This window comes from Puma concolor, chromosome B1 (assembly GCF_028749965.1).
Source record: "Puma concolor isolate L17-30 chromosome B1, mPumCon1.1.hap2, whole genome shotgun sequence".
NCBI lineage: Eukaryota > Metazoa > Chordata > Mammalia > Carnivora > Felidae > Puma > Puma concolor.
In genome coordinates, this window is record NC_141670.1 from 63,956,239 (window position 1) to 63,972,685 (window position 16,447).

At 39.7% G+C, this 16,447-nt stretch overlaps 1 protein-coding gene across 1 annotated transcript; it reads right to left on the reverse strand.

Moving 5' to 3' along the window:
- Window positions 1–10,294: 10,294 nt before the first annotated feature.
- On the reverse strand, window positions 10,295–12,038 carry TRIM61 (tripartite motif containing 61). Its single transcript, XM_025922005.2, has one exon. It carries the CDS (start codon window positions 11,714–11,716, stop codon window positions 10,295–10,297), a length of 1,422 nt encoding a protein of 473 aa, XP_025777790.1. The 5' UTR covers window positions 11,717–12,038.
- Between the last annotated feature and the right edge of the window lie 4,409 nt (window positions 12,039–16,447).

The window sequence follows — 16,447 nt, forward strand, 5'->3', positions numbered from 1 at the left end:
AAAATAAACATAGAAGTCAATAACAGAAAGGTAACTGGAGAATTCCCACGTTTCAAAATTTAAATAATATACTTGTAAATAATCCATGGGTCAAAGAGTAAGTCTCATGGAAATTTAAAAAATACTTTGAAGTAAATGAAAATGAAATTACAATGTATTAATGTTTGTGGTATGTGGCTGAAGCAATATTTTAGGGAAATTTACAATATTAAGTGTATATATTAGAAAAAAATGGTCTAAAACCAGTAACCCAAGCTTTGCCTTAAGAAGGTAGAGATAAAAGAGCAAACTAAACCAAAAGCAAGCAGAATAATAACAATTATTATTTAAAACAATTTTTTTTTAACATTTATTCATTTTTGAGAGTGAGAGAGACAGAGCATGAGCAGGGGAGGGGCAAAGAGAGAGGGAGACACAGAATCGGAAGCAGGCTCCAGGCTCCCAGATGTCTGCACAAAGCCTGATGCGGGGCTCGAACTCACGAACCCCAAGATCATGACCTGAGCCGAAGTCGGATGCTCATCCGACTGAGCCACCCAGGCACCCCTATTATTTTTAATAATAGATCAATAAAGCTGAAAGAAGTCAATGAAAGTGAAAATTAGGAATAATGGAGAAAATCAACAAACCCAAAGCTGATTTTTTGAAAAGATAAAATCGAAAGGCACTGAGCGCTACCTGGCACAAACAGACCAATTTAGTTCGGGATTTCAAATGCATGGTCTTTCCACTAGTCCACTGCCTTTCTTTGGGTGATGGAGAAGGTTTAAAAAAGGGAACAATTGGGAATAAGCCTGATGATGTAGGGGACACGAGGAAAAGAATGTTATAGAGATGATTTGGGGGGCACAACCTGGGTGGAGGAATGTTAAGTAACCCAAAACTGACAGGTGCAGGGCAGGGCAGGGATCCTGGAAGCACACTACTAATTTTTCAATCAGAAAAGTATTTTTTCACAGAAGTGATGCTATGTCTTTGAACTGTGGCTGGTTTTCTTGGCTAAGGAAGCCACCGAGCTTGGCTATAGAGACAAGGGGGAATGGCTCAGCTGTGACTGGCTTTAGGCTGAAGGATTCCCCTGATGGCCCGCTGCAATTGTTGTTAACGGGAAAAGGCTTCACTGTATCTCAGAAGCTACCACTTGTGGGATGTACCACTGAAAAGAAAAGCACTGAACTGCAAAGCAGTTTTGTTTTTTCGTCTTTTCTGCTTGGAATGAGATAGCAATGTTTTACTCACAAAGAAGAACCTCTATGACAAACCTAATATATGACCACTTCTTACCACCTCCATCACTACCTTCCTGGTTCAAGCACCATTATCTCTCTTCTGCATTCCAGTATCCTCCTAATCTGTTGTCTTGATTCTAACCTTGCTCCCTCAGTCTATCCTCAACACAGCAGCCAGAGTGATCCTTTTATTTATTTCTTTATTTTTTTAAATTAATTAATTTATTTTGACAAAGAGAGAGAGTGATTATGGGAGAGGCAGAGAGAGAGAGGGAGAGAGGGAATCCCAAGCAGACTTCACACCAAGAATGCTGAACCTGGTGCAGGGCTCGAACCCACAAACTGGAGACCATGACCTGAGCTGAAACCAAGAGTCGGACCCTTAACAGACTGAGCCACCCAGACGCCCCAGAGTGATCCTTCTGAAATATGAAAGTGCTACTTTTCTGCTCAATGACTTCCCTTCTCGTTCAGTGGCCCTTAGAATCATATCCCAGACAGCATACTATTTGTGCCCCTGCTGCTTCGGGATCTTACTTCCTGTTACTCTCCCAACTATTTACTGAACTCCTTGCTATTCCTACAGACTAGATCCCATCTTTCCTTATGACTTTGCACCTGTTATTCCTTCTGCCTGAAACATTCTGTAGCAGATTTCTGCACAAATTCTTCAATGCTTGCCTCACAGGCCAGTTTCTCAATAGGGCCTTCTCAACAACCCTGTTTAAAATTGCTATCCCCACCCCAACACAGTCTATCACAGTACCCTGTTTTGTTTTCCTGTACAGCAATTACTACTTATTTTTTGAATTAAGAAATTCCTTGCTAATCAGCTTGGTTGTAGTTGACAATTAGAAAAAGATGTTCCTTGGGGTGCCTGGGTGGCTCAGTTGGTTGAAGGGAACTGGCTCAGGTCATGATTGCACGGTTGGGGGTGAGATCAAACTCCCGAGTCGAGTGTGGAGCCTCATTGAGATTCTCTCCCTCTTCCTCTGCCCCTCCCCAACATGTGCACATGCACTCACTCTCTCTCAAAAATAAAATAAATAAAATAAAATACACCCATTTCAAAAAAGAAAGAAAAATACTTCCTTTCTGGTAAAGGAAAATGTCATATAGATCTTATTAACTGTAGAAATTACAGAATGGACAAATTGTGTTACAATCATACAATAAATACCATGCAGCAATGAAGAAAAAGCGACAGGGGAGCCTGGGTGGCTCAATTGGTTGAGTCACCCACTCGATTTCAGCTCAGGTCATGATCCCAGGGTTGTGTGATTGAGCCCTCTTTGGGCTCCGTGGTGAGGGTGAAGCCTGCTTGAGATTCTTTCTCTGTCTCCCTTTGCCCCTCTCCCCTGCTTGCAAGCTCTCTCTCAAAAAAAAAAAAAAAAAAAAAGACAAAGTTGCATGTATCAGTATGTATTTTTAAGATATCTCTACACCAAAGGTGATACTCGAACTTACAACCCCAAGATAAAGAGTGGCACTCTCTACTGACTAAGCCAGCCTAGCGTCCTAGTATGGATGAATCTTAACAATGTTCAGAGAAAATAGCAAGTCATATAGAAATCTCTACTGTATGTTCTATTTCTAAAGCTCAAATCAGACAAAATTAAACAATTTATTACAGATATGTAAGATAAAAACCACAAAGAAAAGCAAACAAGTGCTTCGATACAAAATTCAGGGTAGTGATTAGCCTTTGCTCCCGGGAGGAGATAGAATGCAATTGAGGAGGGGCTTTTAAGTTACAGGTATATTTTTTCAATTGAATGGTAGACACTTGAGTATATTACTCTTTTCCTTTAAACATATAAAGGAATACATCTACATTATTTACACAGATTTATTATCTACCACACATGTTATGAAAGGAGCTAAGCCAATTTGGTTTTGCACAATTATTACTCTTCTCAACAGATAACAGTATAACTGTCAACAGTGCTGGGTGTGTAAAGGCTAACTACTCACTACCAGGTAATAATAAAAGCAAGTATGAATCAAAATTTTGTCCCACCTGTAGACACTTTTTGAAATAGTTATTTACTTAGCAGGTACACACTGGGCGTTCATATGGCCTTGCTGGTAACTCAGCATTCCCAGCATTCCATCTGCTTAAGTGTTCTGATCTTGCACCAAAGTTTCACTTGAAGCAAACACAATTCCATAAAGGCAAGAATTCATCTAACATTATACTTATTGTGAGGACAAGGCTCGTTTTTATCAGGTAGAGGCTACAGGGTTTCCTAGAACTTAGTGTCCTATAAATGCAACAGTGTGGAGTGAGTGACTCAAATATTTCAGTCAATTCATATATATACACATATATGTTCAAAACCACTAATTTCACCAATATCACTCCATCCTTTATGTCCATTATAATCCATTCGTTTAAGTACAGCCTCAGAACTTAAGGGACATTAAGATAATTGAAGCTGGGGTGCCTGAGTGACTCGGTTGAGTGTCCAACTTTGGCTCAGGTCATGATCTTGTGTTCGTGGGTTCGAGCCACGCATGGGGCTCTGTGCCGACAGTTCAGAGCCTGGAGCCTGCTTTGGATTCTGTGTCTCCCTCCTCTCTATGCTCCTCCCCTACTTGAGCTCTATCTCTCTCTGTCTCTCAAAAAATAAAATTAAAAAATAGTTAAAAAAAAAAGATAACTGGGGCGCCTGGGTGGCGCAGTCGGTTAAGCGTCCGACTTCAGCCAGGTCATGATCTCGCGGTCCGTGAGTTCGAGCCCCACGTCGGGCTCTGGGCTGATGGCTCAGAGCATGGAGCCTGTTTCCGATTCTGTGTCTCCCTCTCTCTCTGCCCCTCCCCCGTTCATGCTCTGTCTCTCTCTGTCCCAAAAATAAATAAACGTTGAAAAAAAAAAAAAAAAAAAAGATAACTGAAGCAATATTGTAGCATTTGGAGTCTGAGTTTCCCATTAGATTGCCAGCCGACCATCCCTAGATGTGAATTCCTGATTAGGGAAACTGGCGAATTCTGTATACAGTATTGATTAAAAATCATGCTTATACAGAAACACTGTTCCTGCTGGTGTATTTTAAAACACATTTCAGGGGCGCCTGGGTGGCGCAGTCGGTTAAGCGTCCGACTTCAGCCAGGTCACGATCTCGCGGTCCGTGAGTTCGAGCCCCGCGTCGGGCTCTGGGCTGATGGCTCAGAGCCTGGAGCCTGTTTCCGATTCTGTGTCTCCCTCTCTCTCTGCCCCTCCCCCGTTCATGCTCTGTCTCTCTCTGTCCCAAAAATAAATAAATGTTGAAAAAAAAAAAATTAAAACACATTTCATACATCATAACAATATATTTCACAACAAAAAATGCTAAAAGTATGTAATGGTAGATTATTTCAAAATTAGAAACTGAGAAACTTTTGGTTAAATATCAGGATACACTATAGATACTTTCAGACTTGAAAGTCTCAAAAAACGTATTTCCGAAGCACCACTATTAGGAAGCTATTGAAGGACCTCTCCAATGAAACAAGAAACCAAGCTCCTCATGGAAAATCATATGGAAACAAAAAGCAGCTCAAGAAATCCCGAGGGCATCCCCAAGATGCTATGTGAGCAGCTGGCTTCGTGAACCTGCCTGCATTGGAGCAGGTTACAGGGCTCCTTGAGAGTAGTTGGCAAGATCAAAGTGATAGAAAGCTAAATATGTTTACATTGGGAAATTTAGACAACTGCAGGGGCAGTTGGGGGATGAACTAAGGATAAGGACATGGGAAACAAAGGAAATGAGAAATATAAAACAACTATTAACTACAGAAAAACAAAGTTGTGGATAAACAAAATGCGATCATTGCATAATACATGGCTCAGAGGTGAATGGTAGTGACATAGCCAAAATACCATAAACATCAGAAAATAGTCTATACGAAAATGAAGAATTCTATTAGGAGAAGACCACAGAGTGAAAACCACGGTAAATTCTCATCTTCCAAAGTAGGACGTTAAATGAAACTACCAAAAATGGAAAAATCCATAAGAATTACTATCAGCTTGTTATTTAGGAAGTATAAGCACCCAAAGAACAAGAGTTGAGAGTGGTTGCCCCCTAAGAAGCTGGCAACAATGGTTGTAAAGCAATCTTGTAAACAATGAATAACTGAAACATTAAAACTAGATTACGCACCCAACTTTTGATTTCAGCTCAGGTCATAATGTCACAGTTACTGAGACTGAGCCCTGCGTTGGGCTCTGTGCTGACAGCACGGAGCTTGCTTGGGACTCTCTCTCTCTCCCTCTCTGTCTGTCCCTTCTTTGTTTGCACACACTCTCTCTTTCTCTCAAAATAAACCAAAAAAAAAAAAACAAAAACCCACAAATATTATACTTAAAAATGTCTGAGTTAAAACCCCCTCCCTAGAAGAAATCAAATGAGCTATTCTTTTTATTTATTTATTTATTTTGAGAGAGAGTGAGCAGGGGAGGGGCAGAGAGGGAGAGAGAGAATCCCAGCAAGTTCTGTGCTGTCAGCATGAAGCCTGACATGGGGCTCAAACGTACAAACCGTGAGATCATCACCTGAGCCAAAATCGAGTCAGATACTTAACCAACTGAGCCACCCAGGCGCCCCTACATGAGCTATCGTTAACGTACAAAATGCCTAGCTGCATTGAGTTTAATTCATATGAGCAAGGGCTGACTAAGCCTGTAGTCTTGGTATTATTGAGGCTGGCAGCTAGGAGCATTGTCTTTAATCAATCCTATAAGGTAGATTATTTTTCAGTTTTAAAGGTAAGGAAACTGGTTCCCAAACCTATCAAGTTCAAACAACCTCAAAACCCTTTTGCTATATCTTGTACATGTGCTTCCTCCAGAGACTTACCAACTCTTCAGTGATATTTCGGAAGGTCCCTTCCAGTCCATGAATCCCACTTGTCAGGTAACTTACAAAATGTAATGGCCTCCTGGAACATGAAGCTTTTAAATCAGTGCAGGCCCCTCATTTTCCCAATGTCTTTACTCCCACCTGAACGATGTCACAGGGAACCCAAAAGTGCCCTGAGGCAGCTATGTTGACTACAGTGAGGGCTCCCATGGAAATAAATGAAGCTACTTGCTGCAAACCTGCTTATTAATATTCATTATTCTTCTGAGTAATCTTGATGTCAAGTGTGCCCTATGGAAGTCATGTGAGTTAGAATGTTTAGTTTTACCTAAGGCACCCCACTGGTGGGTATTGTATGGCTTTTAAAGAAGAGTTAAATTGATGTAAAGGCGTACATGGATTGGGCAACTCAATATAGGTGTCAATTCTCTCCAACTTGATGTTTAGTGTCAATGCAATTTCAAATAAAATCCCCAAGTTACAATGTTTAATTTGGCAAGCTGACTCTAAAATTTATATGAAAGAGGCCACGAGTTGTCAAGGTAAGCCTGAACAGATGATGAGAATTGTCACCAGATATCAAGAATGAGAGAGCTATAAGACGTATGGTATTGATCCAAGGACAGACCAATAGACCAGTAGATCATATTAGATGTCAGATACAGGTGGCATTGCAAATCGGCTGGGTAAATGACAGACCTCTCAATAAATGGTGTGTGTCCATTGGTCATTCATACATTATGAATGAATGTATTGATCATTCATACAGTATGTACAACTAAATATATAGGCAAGCCCCATCCTATTCCCAAACACAGAATCAACTTCTAAGTAGATGATTAAAAGCACACATAGAATATTTTAATGTTTCTGGAGTAGAAACATTTTTTAAATTTTTTTATTTATATTCAAGTTAGTTAAGATACAGTGTAGTGTTGGCTTCAGGAGTAGAACCCAGTGATTCCTCTCTTACATAGGATACCCAGTGCTCATCCCAACAAGGACCCTCCTTAATGCCCATCACTCATTTAGTCCATCCCCCCACCCTTCCAGCAAGTTTGTACTTAAGAGCCTCTTCTGGTTTGCCTCTTGGAATAGAGGATTTCTTAAAGAATCCAAACCTCAAAAGGAAAGAATGATAAAATCAAATATATCAAACTTACCTTCTGTTCAAGACACCACAGTAAGAGTGAGATAAACTTTGAAGAACATACAGTGAACATAAATGCTACAGGACTAAAACCCAGAAAATATAAAGAACTCTTATAAATCAATGAGACAGACTAATAGAAAAATGGGAGTGGAGGGGTAACCAGGTATTTTTTAGGATAAACAGAAGTGATTATTAAGCTATAAAAATATCGTCTATTATTAGAGATCATGGGAATTAAAACTGGAGATATTTAACATTTACAATTAGTGAAAATAAATAAATGTAGTACTGTTGAAGCAGAGCAATGAAAACATTTATACACTGTAGTGTGAGTATAAATCGGCACAGCACTTTGGAAATTATGCATCTGGTTTCTCTGGGGAGGGACTTGCTAAACCTTCATCTTTATTGGATAATGTCAAATTATTTTCCATAGCAGCTGTTTGTGAAAGTTTCAAACTGAATGTCCGTCAGAAGTAGAATGAAGTTCAACTTTAAGCAAAAAATGTGAATCTCATGAACATAATGTTGAATGAAAAAAATTCAACATGATCAGGGGGCCTGGGTGGCTCAGTCAGTTAAGCGTCCAATTTCAGCTCCGGTCATGATCTCACGGTTTATGTGTTCGAGCCCCGCGTCAGGCCCTGTGCTGACAGCTCAGAGCCTGGGGCCTGCTTTGGATTCTGTGTCTCCCCCTCTCTCTGCCCCTCCCATGCTCATGCTCTGTCTCTCAGTAATAAACATTAAAAACAAATTTTTTTTTTAAAGAAATTCAACATGATGCATCATCAACTTTATGAAAAATTCAAAAACATTTGGAACTAAAGACTAAAGAATACACCTATCATGATGAGCACTGAGTAATGCATGGAATTACTGAATCACCTGAAACCTAACACTGTATGTTAACTATGTTATAATTAACTATGTTAATTGAAAAAACATGTGGAACTAAACATTTTGTTTAGAGATACATACACAGGAAAAAGTCCAGAAAACAATGGAATATCAAACTAAGAATAGTGGAGGCAACTAGATAGGACCAGGAAGTGAAGAGGCTGGGGTTGAGAAGGGACACAAGGGGAACCTCATAGGTGATGCTAATGTTCTATTAAATTGGGTCATGGATACACGAGTGTTTTAGTTTCCATTATGGTGTATCGTCTATTTTGTTAAAAGTATCTACATAAACTATTTCAAAAGATATGACCTAAGTAAACATCTATCAGTGGGTAAATGATTAAATACTGAATTGACAGTATTTTTACTATTTAATACTGAATTGAAATTATTTTATGTAAATACTAGGAAGTATCAAAGTTAGGTTAAAAAAAAGTATAAAAATCAAGTGAGGAAATATGAGCAGTAAAATGATGGGTAATACCAATCATGAAATGTTAAGAATTACCATTCTGTTTGAGGTCTTACTCAGTGCATTCAGGCAAGAAAAAGGAAAAGGACCTAGACTGTCAAGGAAGAAATAAAAATGTTTCTTTGAAGATGACAAAATCATCTTTGTAGAAAACCCAATGGACTCTATTTAGGGATAAATCTGACAAAAAGATGTTAAAAGTCATATACGGTATGGGGCGACTGGGTGGCTCAATCGGTTAAGCGTCTGACTTCAGCTCTGGTCAGGATCTCACGGTTTGAGCCCCGCATCGGGCTCTGTGCTGACAACTCAGAGCCTGGAGCCTGCTTTGGGATTCTGTGTCTCCCTCTCTCTATCCCTCCCCGACTAGTGCTCTGTCTCTCTCCATCTCTCAAAAATTAATCAATGTAAAAAAAAAATTTTTTTTAAGTCATATATGCTTAAAATTACAAACGTTGCAGAGATAAGTAAAAGAGCCAAATAAATTAGTTCATGGATTAGAAGCCTCAATATTGTGAAGATGTGGATTTTATCCAACTTGATCTAGATTCAACACAAATCCAAAGGCTCAGCAGTATTTTTTGCTGTTGTTGATACAAGCTCCAAATTTTACATATATTATCTACTTAAAGGTGTAATCTCCAGACTAGAAAAAACCTAAGAAAGAAAACATAGAACTAAATAAAAGGGATTCTGAGAAAAGAGGTCAGTTTCCAAAATGAAGTAAAGGATGGTAGTTGAACAGAACTACAGGGTACATTGTCCAAATGGAAACAGAGGGAAATGATTTATTGTGTGTATATGTAATTTAGTAAGTATATGAGGTATATGAGGTATGTATATGGTGGGGGCATCACCTCATTTTCCATAGTACTAAGTCAAGACTAACACACACACACACACACACACACACACACACACACACACACACAACAAAACATGTTACAAAGAAATACTGAGGTAAACAGATGAAAGTTCAAAGTGGCTACCTTTATAGAGCACATGGTCCTGGCATGGTAATGGATGCTTTTCATAAAGGCTTATGTATTTTTTTATGGCAAAACATGTAGGCAACACAAAAAAATTTATTGGACTTTTAATGACAATTACTAGACTTCTAAAGTAACATATTTTATAGGTATTTTATTAGAATTTCCAAACCATTCTCCAATTTGATCCCACAATTTATCTGTAAAGTAGGCATAAGCAGACTTTTCCCTATTTGTTTGTTTATTTATCGAGACAGAGAGAGAGAATCCCAAGCAGGCTCCATGCTGTCGGCTCAGAGCCCAATGTGGGGCTCGATTCCACAAACTGCGAAATCATGACCTGAGCCAAAATCAAGAGTCAGATGCCCAATTGAATGAGCCACCCAGGTGTCCCATAACCATATTTAAAAACAGTAAGTTCTACCCCTAATGTGGGGCTCAGACTTGATCCTGGGATCAAGAGTTGCCATGTTCTACACACTGAGCCAGCCAGGTGCCCCTATAACTATATTTTCTAGAAGCTGCTGAAACAGAGATAAAAACCATTCTGGTTGTTTAAAGGAAAAACTAAAACTGCAATAAAACAAAGCAAACAAAAAACCAACAACAAAAAACAACAGAATTGTTGAGACTAGATTAATTGGCTTAGTTCTGTGCACTGCCTCAATAAAAAAAAAAAAAACAATTAAGAATTTTACAATAGTTCATCATTCAGAATCTGTTACTGTACAGATTTTAAGAGGTTTTGAGTCAGTTCCAGTGTAGAAATAAGGCCAGAGTGTTTCTGTACAATAATAGTTAAAAATATAGAGAAGAGATCTATCACTCAAGTTGTAAAAAGAAATCTCACACAATTCACAGTCTAAAAAAATGCCAATCTTTCTGGGTATTACTTTTGGCAGCAGATTAATTTTTTTAGGACCCAACGCAATATAATTACTCTGACTACATCGCCCAATACCCCATAACCCATCCTGCACTAAAATTGGTTGATTCTGATTCTTTCTCCTTCTGGGAAGAGAGTCTCTGCAGACACCAACAATCCATTCAGGCTTGTCTTTCACATCCACCTCCCAATACTGCCTGCCAGAATTGTAGCCCCCAGAACCCAGAACAGCCGGGCAGAGATAAAACCTCCTTGGGTTATGAGGTAAGCTATGCATCTTATTTCCATATTGCACAGTTTTTCTATCTTCCGAGATAATAAGCTTACGATGTGCTGTTTCAGGATCTAGAATTAGATCTACTTGAAATCCCTTGATAATTTTATTTAGGCCAGAATATTGTGGAGGAAGATGGTAACCATATTCCTTTAATTGGAATGAAAAAGGTTCAGGGGACTTTAAGGTTTTATATCTATGGTAGATACTTTTAACATCTGTTAGAAATTCCAGCCCTGACTTCATGTATTTGCCCTCAATCTCCTTTAGTAGATATTTTAATGTGGAAAGATGATTTGAAAATGTTGTCAGGTTTTCATTTAGTTTTGTTAAAATGTCCACTTCGTCATCTTGTAATTGCCGAAGAACGGTCTCTTGCTCATTTTTGAGAAACAACAAAAGTTGCTCAAATTCAGACTTTATTTCTTCCCTCCTATATTCTACCTTCTTCTTCAGTTCCAATGATTTTCTGGTTTGCATCATTATCACCTTTTCCACTTGTTCAATTCTCTCCTTCCATGGTTCAATGCAATTCTCTAATCTTTTCCTATGATGAGGAGCAGCCTTCTCTATGGGCCAAATGTAGTGATTCCGGTGATCAGTGGAGAAACTACACTGTGGACATAAAACTTCTAGGTCCTTCTGACAGAAAAAGGTCAAAACCTGATTATGCTTTTCACATATAAGCTTCTCTTCTTTCCTCTTCCTCTTGCTTCTTCTTACCTGTAGTAGCTTAGCAATTTCAATCAAATTGCCCAGCTGGGGATTGCTTGTGAACTTCCTTTCTGGAAAGCAATGACGGCAAAAGGGGCAGGGGAAAGTATCATTTAGATCCTTCCAGGAGATACTGATGCAAGAGAGACAGAAGTTATGCCCACAGTTGATGGTCACTGGGTCTTTCAAGTAGTCCAGACAGATGGGACAGCTAGCCCCTGTTTGGAGGTCTTCTAGGGCTGTCACAAACTCCATTGAGCTGTGAACAAAGGTGGTGGGTAAGGTTATAAGTTCTTTAGTAAAGCACTCAGGACCCAGTGAGCAGTGGATATCTTCCCACAGACCTTGAAAACTAACCAGCTTTCAGTTTCACTGGATTGGCATGTTGATGATCTCCTGTATAAATGTGTTTATCCCCCTCCCTTTAGCTTTAGAGTCTATTGCCAAGAGTACCCGACAGGCTGCAGTCTATTGCATACTAGAATGTATTAGATGGGCTGCTGTTCTTCCCACTTAATGATGTAAAGCCAGGCTTAATGACTTTCCTGTTCAAGAAAGCAGCTTTAGGTCCAAGCCTAGGAATCTTTCCTATGGGTGAGAAAAGACATTAAGTTAAAAATATGAAACCACAATCACCAATGTATGAAAACATTCACCTAAGACTCATTAATAAATGCTAAAATTTTAACATCTGTTAGTAATTCCAGCTCTGACTGGAATTACTAGGTGGAGGTTTGGGGAAAAACAGGAATCTGTAGTTATAGATTCATTTATCTCCTACATTTCAAAAACAACAATAAAGCCTATAAAAAATATCCTTCCAAAAAATACTCCACCTCAATCCAATCATGAGAAAACAAGTACTCTAACTTAAATCGCGGAACATTCTACAAGACAATCAGTATGTGTTATTCAAAATGTAAATGCCATGCAAAACAAACACAAAAGAAGTTTCAGATTTAAGACTAAACAAATACGACAGCCAAATACAACATGCAATTCCTGACTGAATCTGGGATCGCAAAATTAAAGATAAAACAACTAGGGGCGCCTGGGTAGCTCAGTCCGTTAAGCATCCAACTCTTGACTTTGGCTTGGGTCATGATCTCAGGGTTCCTGGGTTAGAGACCCACATTGTGCTCCATGCTGACAGTGTGTGGCTTGCTTGGAATTCTCTCTCCCCATCTCTCAAAATAAATAAATAAACTCAAAAAAATAAATAAAAGATAAACAACCAAAAGAACCCTTTTGGGACAAATGGGAAACTTTCAATATGGACTACATATCATATTCTATCAGTATTGTGCTTATCATATTAATTTATCATAGGTGAGAAGCCAAATGTCCTTGTCCTTAGGCAATATATATTGACACATGGTGGGGGAGGCCATCTTGATGGCTGCAATGCACTTTCAGAAGGTTCAATAATTTTATTTTTTTTTTATTTATTTATTTTTTAACATTTATTTATTTTTGAGACAGAGACAGAGCATGAACGGGGGAAGGTCAGAGAGAGAGGGAGACACAGAATCTGAAACAGCAAAAGGTTAAAAACAAGTGCATCCAGGCAAAAGGTTTACCTATGTATATTGCATATCCTTTCAAGTTTTCTATAGGTTTGAAATCATCAAAATAAAAAAGTTAGGGAGAAAATTTCCGGGCTGGTTTTTAAGGTACCCACCACACCCAATTTTAAACTAATAAAACTCCTCCAAGTTTGTAAGCCATTTTACCATCAATGCAATATTCTCTCTTTCTCCCACTAACAAACACTTTCTCAACTTTTGCTCTTCCTCTCCCTCCCTCATGACCCAAAGACAGTGAGAACAGTAATTATGGGCAGGGTTTTGACATTTGAAATTAGCTTTGTCATGGTCACCTAGCAACTTCTTTTACTACACAGACTTACTCTTCCTATAAGCAAAATAGGAAAAATGCAGTAATTCTAGAGAGCCTCCATTTCTAAATTATTCCCAATGTCAAGGATTGACACAGCGTCTTGGGCCTGCACAAGCAAAAGCCATCACAGCCACATGCTATGGGAGGGAATGTTTCATAATGTAAGGACTAACATTAAAAGGCCATTCAGTTTGAATCCTGTTCAGCTACTTAGTGTGTAACTTTAGGAAAACCCATGCAACTTTTTTGAAGAATCCCTTTCTTTGACCTGAAAGATGAGGATTACAACTTTTTTTATTTTTATTTTTTTTAATATTTTTATTTATTTTTGAGAGAGAGAGTGCAAGTGGGAAAGGGGCAGAGAGAGAGAGAGGGAGAAACAGGATCCGAAGCAGGCTCCAGGCTCTGAGCTGTCAGCACAGAGCCTGACACAGGGTTTGAACTCTGGAACCTCGAGATCATGACCTGAGCTGAAGTTGGACGCTTACCCGACTGAGCCACCCAGGCGCCCCTCAACCTTTTTTTAAATAAGAATATCACATAAATGGCAGCCACCATGCCCATTGTTCTTGGCAAATAAGCTTTCTATTTCTTTTTTTTTTTTTTAAGATTTTATTTTTTATTTATTTATTTATTTTTTTAACGTTTATTTATTTTTTTGGGACAGAGAGAGACAGAGCATGAACGGGGGAGGGGCAGAGAGAGAGGGAGACACAGAATCAGAAACAGGCTCCAGGCTCTGAGCCATCAGCCCAGAGCCCGACGCGGGGCTCGAACTCACGGACCGCGAGATCGTGACCTGGCTGAAGTCGGACGCTTAACCAACTGCGCCACCCAGGCGCCCCAAGATTTTATTTTTTTAAGTAATCTCCACACCCAGTGTGGAGGTCAAACCTACAACCTGGAGATTAAGAGTTGCATGCTCCACCAACTGAGCTAGCCAGGTGCCCCAGCTTTCTATTTTAGATTTGAATCTGGATCCAAACACTGACCACACATTACACTTGCTTATTAGTACTCTTAAATATCGCTCAATCTAGAATACTGTCTTCTGTCTCTACCTTTAGTTCTGTGGACTATCCCAAGTTCTACATTTTGCCTACTGCTTCTTTTTTTTTATTATTTTTTTAAAAGTTTATTTACTTATGAGAGAGAGAGAGAGAGAGAGAGAGAGAGAGAGAGAGAATGAGTAGGGGAGGGGCAGAGGGAGAGGGAGACACAGAATTTGAAGCAGGCTCCAAGCTGAGTTGTTAGCACAGAGCCCAATGCAGGGCTCTAACTAACTGCGAGATCATAACCTGGGCCGAAGTTGGACGCTTAACCAACTGAGCCACCTAGGTGCCCCTACTGCTTCTTGATATAATTTAACTTATCTCTCATACCTTCACTTTTTAAACCGATTCAAGTTGTTCCTCTCAGTTAAACCTGTCAGTAACTCTCCAGAAGTCAGGACAAAGTACTCCACCCTTAGCTTACCATTCAGAACCCTTGATACATTATCTTGATCTTCACCTGGCTGTGGTCCCCTAAAGCAGTTGGCCTTTATTTTTTTAAAACACAGATGTTATGTCCTCCTTCCTGCACAACTTACTCACTGCTTAGATCACCTTTTCCTCCTTTCTTTCCTCGGGACTAAGTTCTGCTCCTCTGGGAGACTCAGGCCAAGATAAATGTTCTCTAGGATAATTTATTATGTGTCAGGCACTAAGCTAAGGATCTTTCATGTAGTCACTGGTGCAGTTAAGCTCTCCAAGCAACTCTATAAATCAGGAGCTATTATCCTGAATTAGAGCTGTAAAAGATGAGTCTATAGTAATTGAGTACACTCATACAACATTGCATTAATTGGCGTGAGACTCAATGACTAAGCTGTACTGTCCCTTCTTCATACTCCCGTGGCATCCTACGCATCCCTCTACACCTTATATTTTTCATATTTGATATAGTCGCATTTTTTCCAAATTTGATAACGTATTCCAAATTCTTGAAAAAAATTTTTTTTAAACATTTATTTATTTTTGAGAGAAAGACAGAGTGTGAGCAGGGGGAGGGACAGAGAGGGAGACACAGAATCTGAAGCAGGCTCCAGGCTCTGAGCTGTCAGCACAGAGCCCGATGTGGGCTCAAACCCATGAACCGTGAGATCATGACCTGAGCCGCAGTCAGACGCTTAACCGACTGAGCCACTCGGGCGCCCCTATTCCAAAATTTTTTAAGGGGAAAAGAGGAGTTTATTGATTCCAGCACTGTAACAGAAAAACATATAACACAAATTGAGAGGTAGCAACACCTGACAGAACTGGGTTTTCATCCAACACTGCCACTTAACTAGTTACCTGTCCTTGGTCAAGTTAATTTTTCTGAGCTTCAGTTTTCTTTTCATAAAGTGAGGATAATACTATCTCATATCACAATTATTAACCAAGAAAACAAAATTAAGGCACATATCACAGTGCCTGCCATTTAACACATGTAGGTTTAAGGCTTCAGTGACGGAAATAACTGCAGGTGTGGTGAGAATAGCAAAAGAACTAGAGTCAGAAGTGGATCCTGAAGATGGGACGGAAATGCTGGAATCTCATAATCAAACTTGAACAGATGAAGAGTTCATTGCTGCTTATGGATGAGGACAAGAGTGGTTTCTTGAGATGGAATGTCCTCCTGGTAAAGATGTTGTGATGTTTAGGGGCACCTGGGTTGCTCAGTTGGTTAAGCGGCTCAGGTCATGACCTCAAAGTTCGTGAGTGGAACCTTGTGTTGGGCTCTGTGTGGACAGCTCAGAGCCTGGAGTCTGCTTCGGATTCTGTGTCTCCCTCTCTCTGCCCCTTCCCTGCTCGTGCTGTCTCTCTCTCTCAAAAATAAATAAACATTACAGGGGCGCCTGGGTGGCTCAGTCGGTTGGGCTTCTAACTTCAGCTCAGGTCATGATCTCACGGTCTGTGAGTTCAAGCCCCGCGTCGGGCTCTGTGCTGACAGCTCAAAGCCTGGAGCCTGCTTCGGATTCTGTGTCTCCCTCTCTCTCTGCCCCTCCCCAGCTCGTGCTCTGTCTTTCTCTCTCTGTCAAAAATAAATAAGCATCCAAAAAAA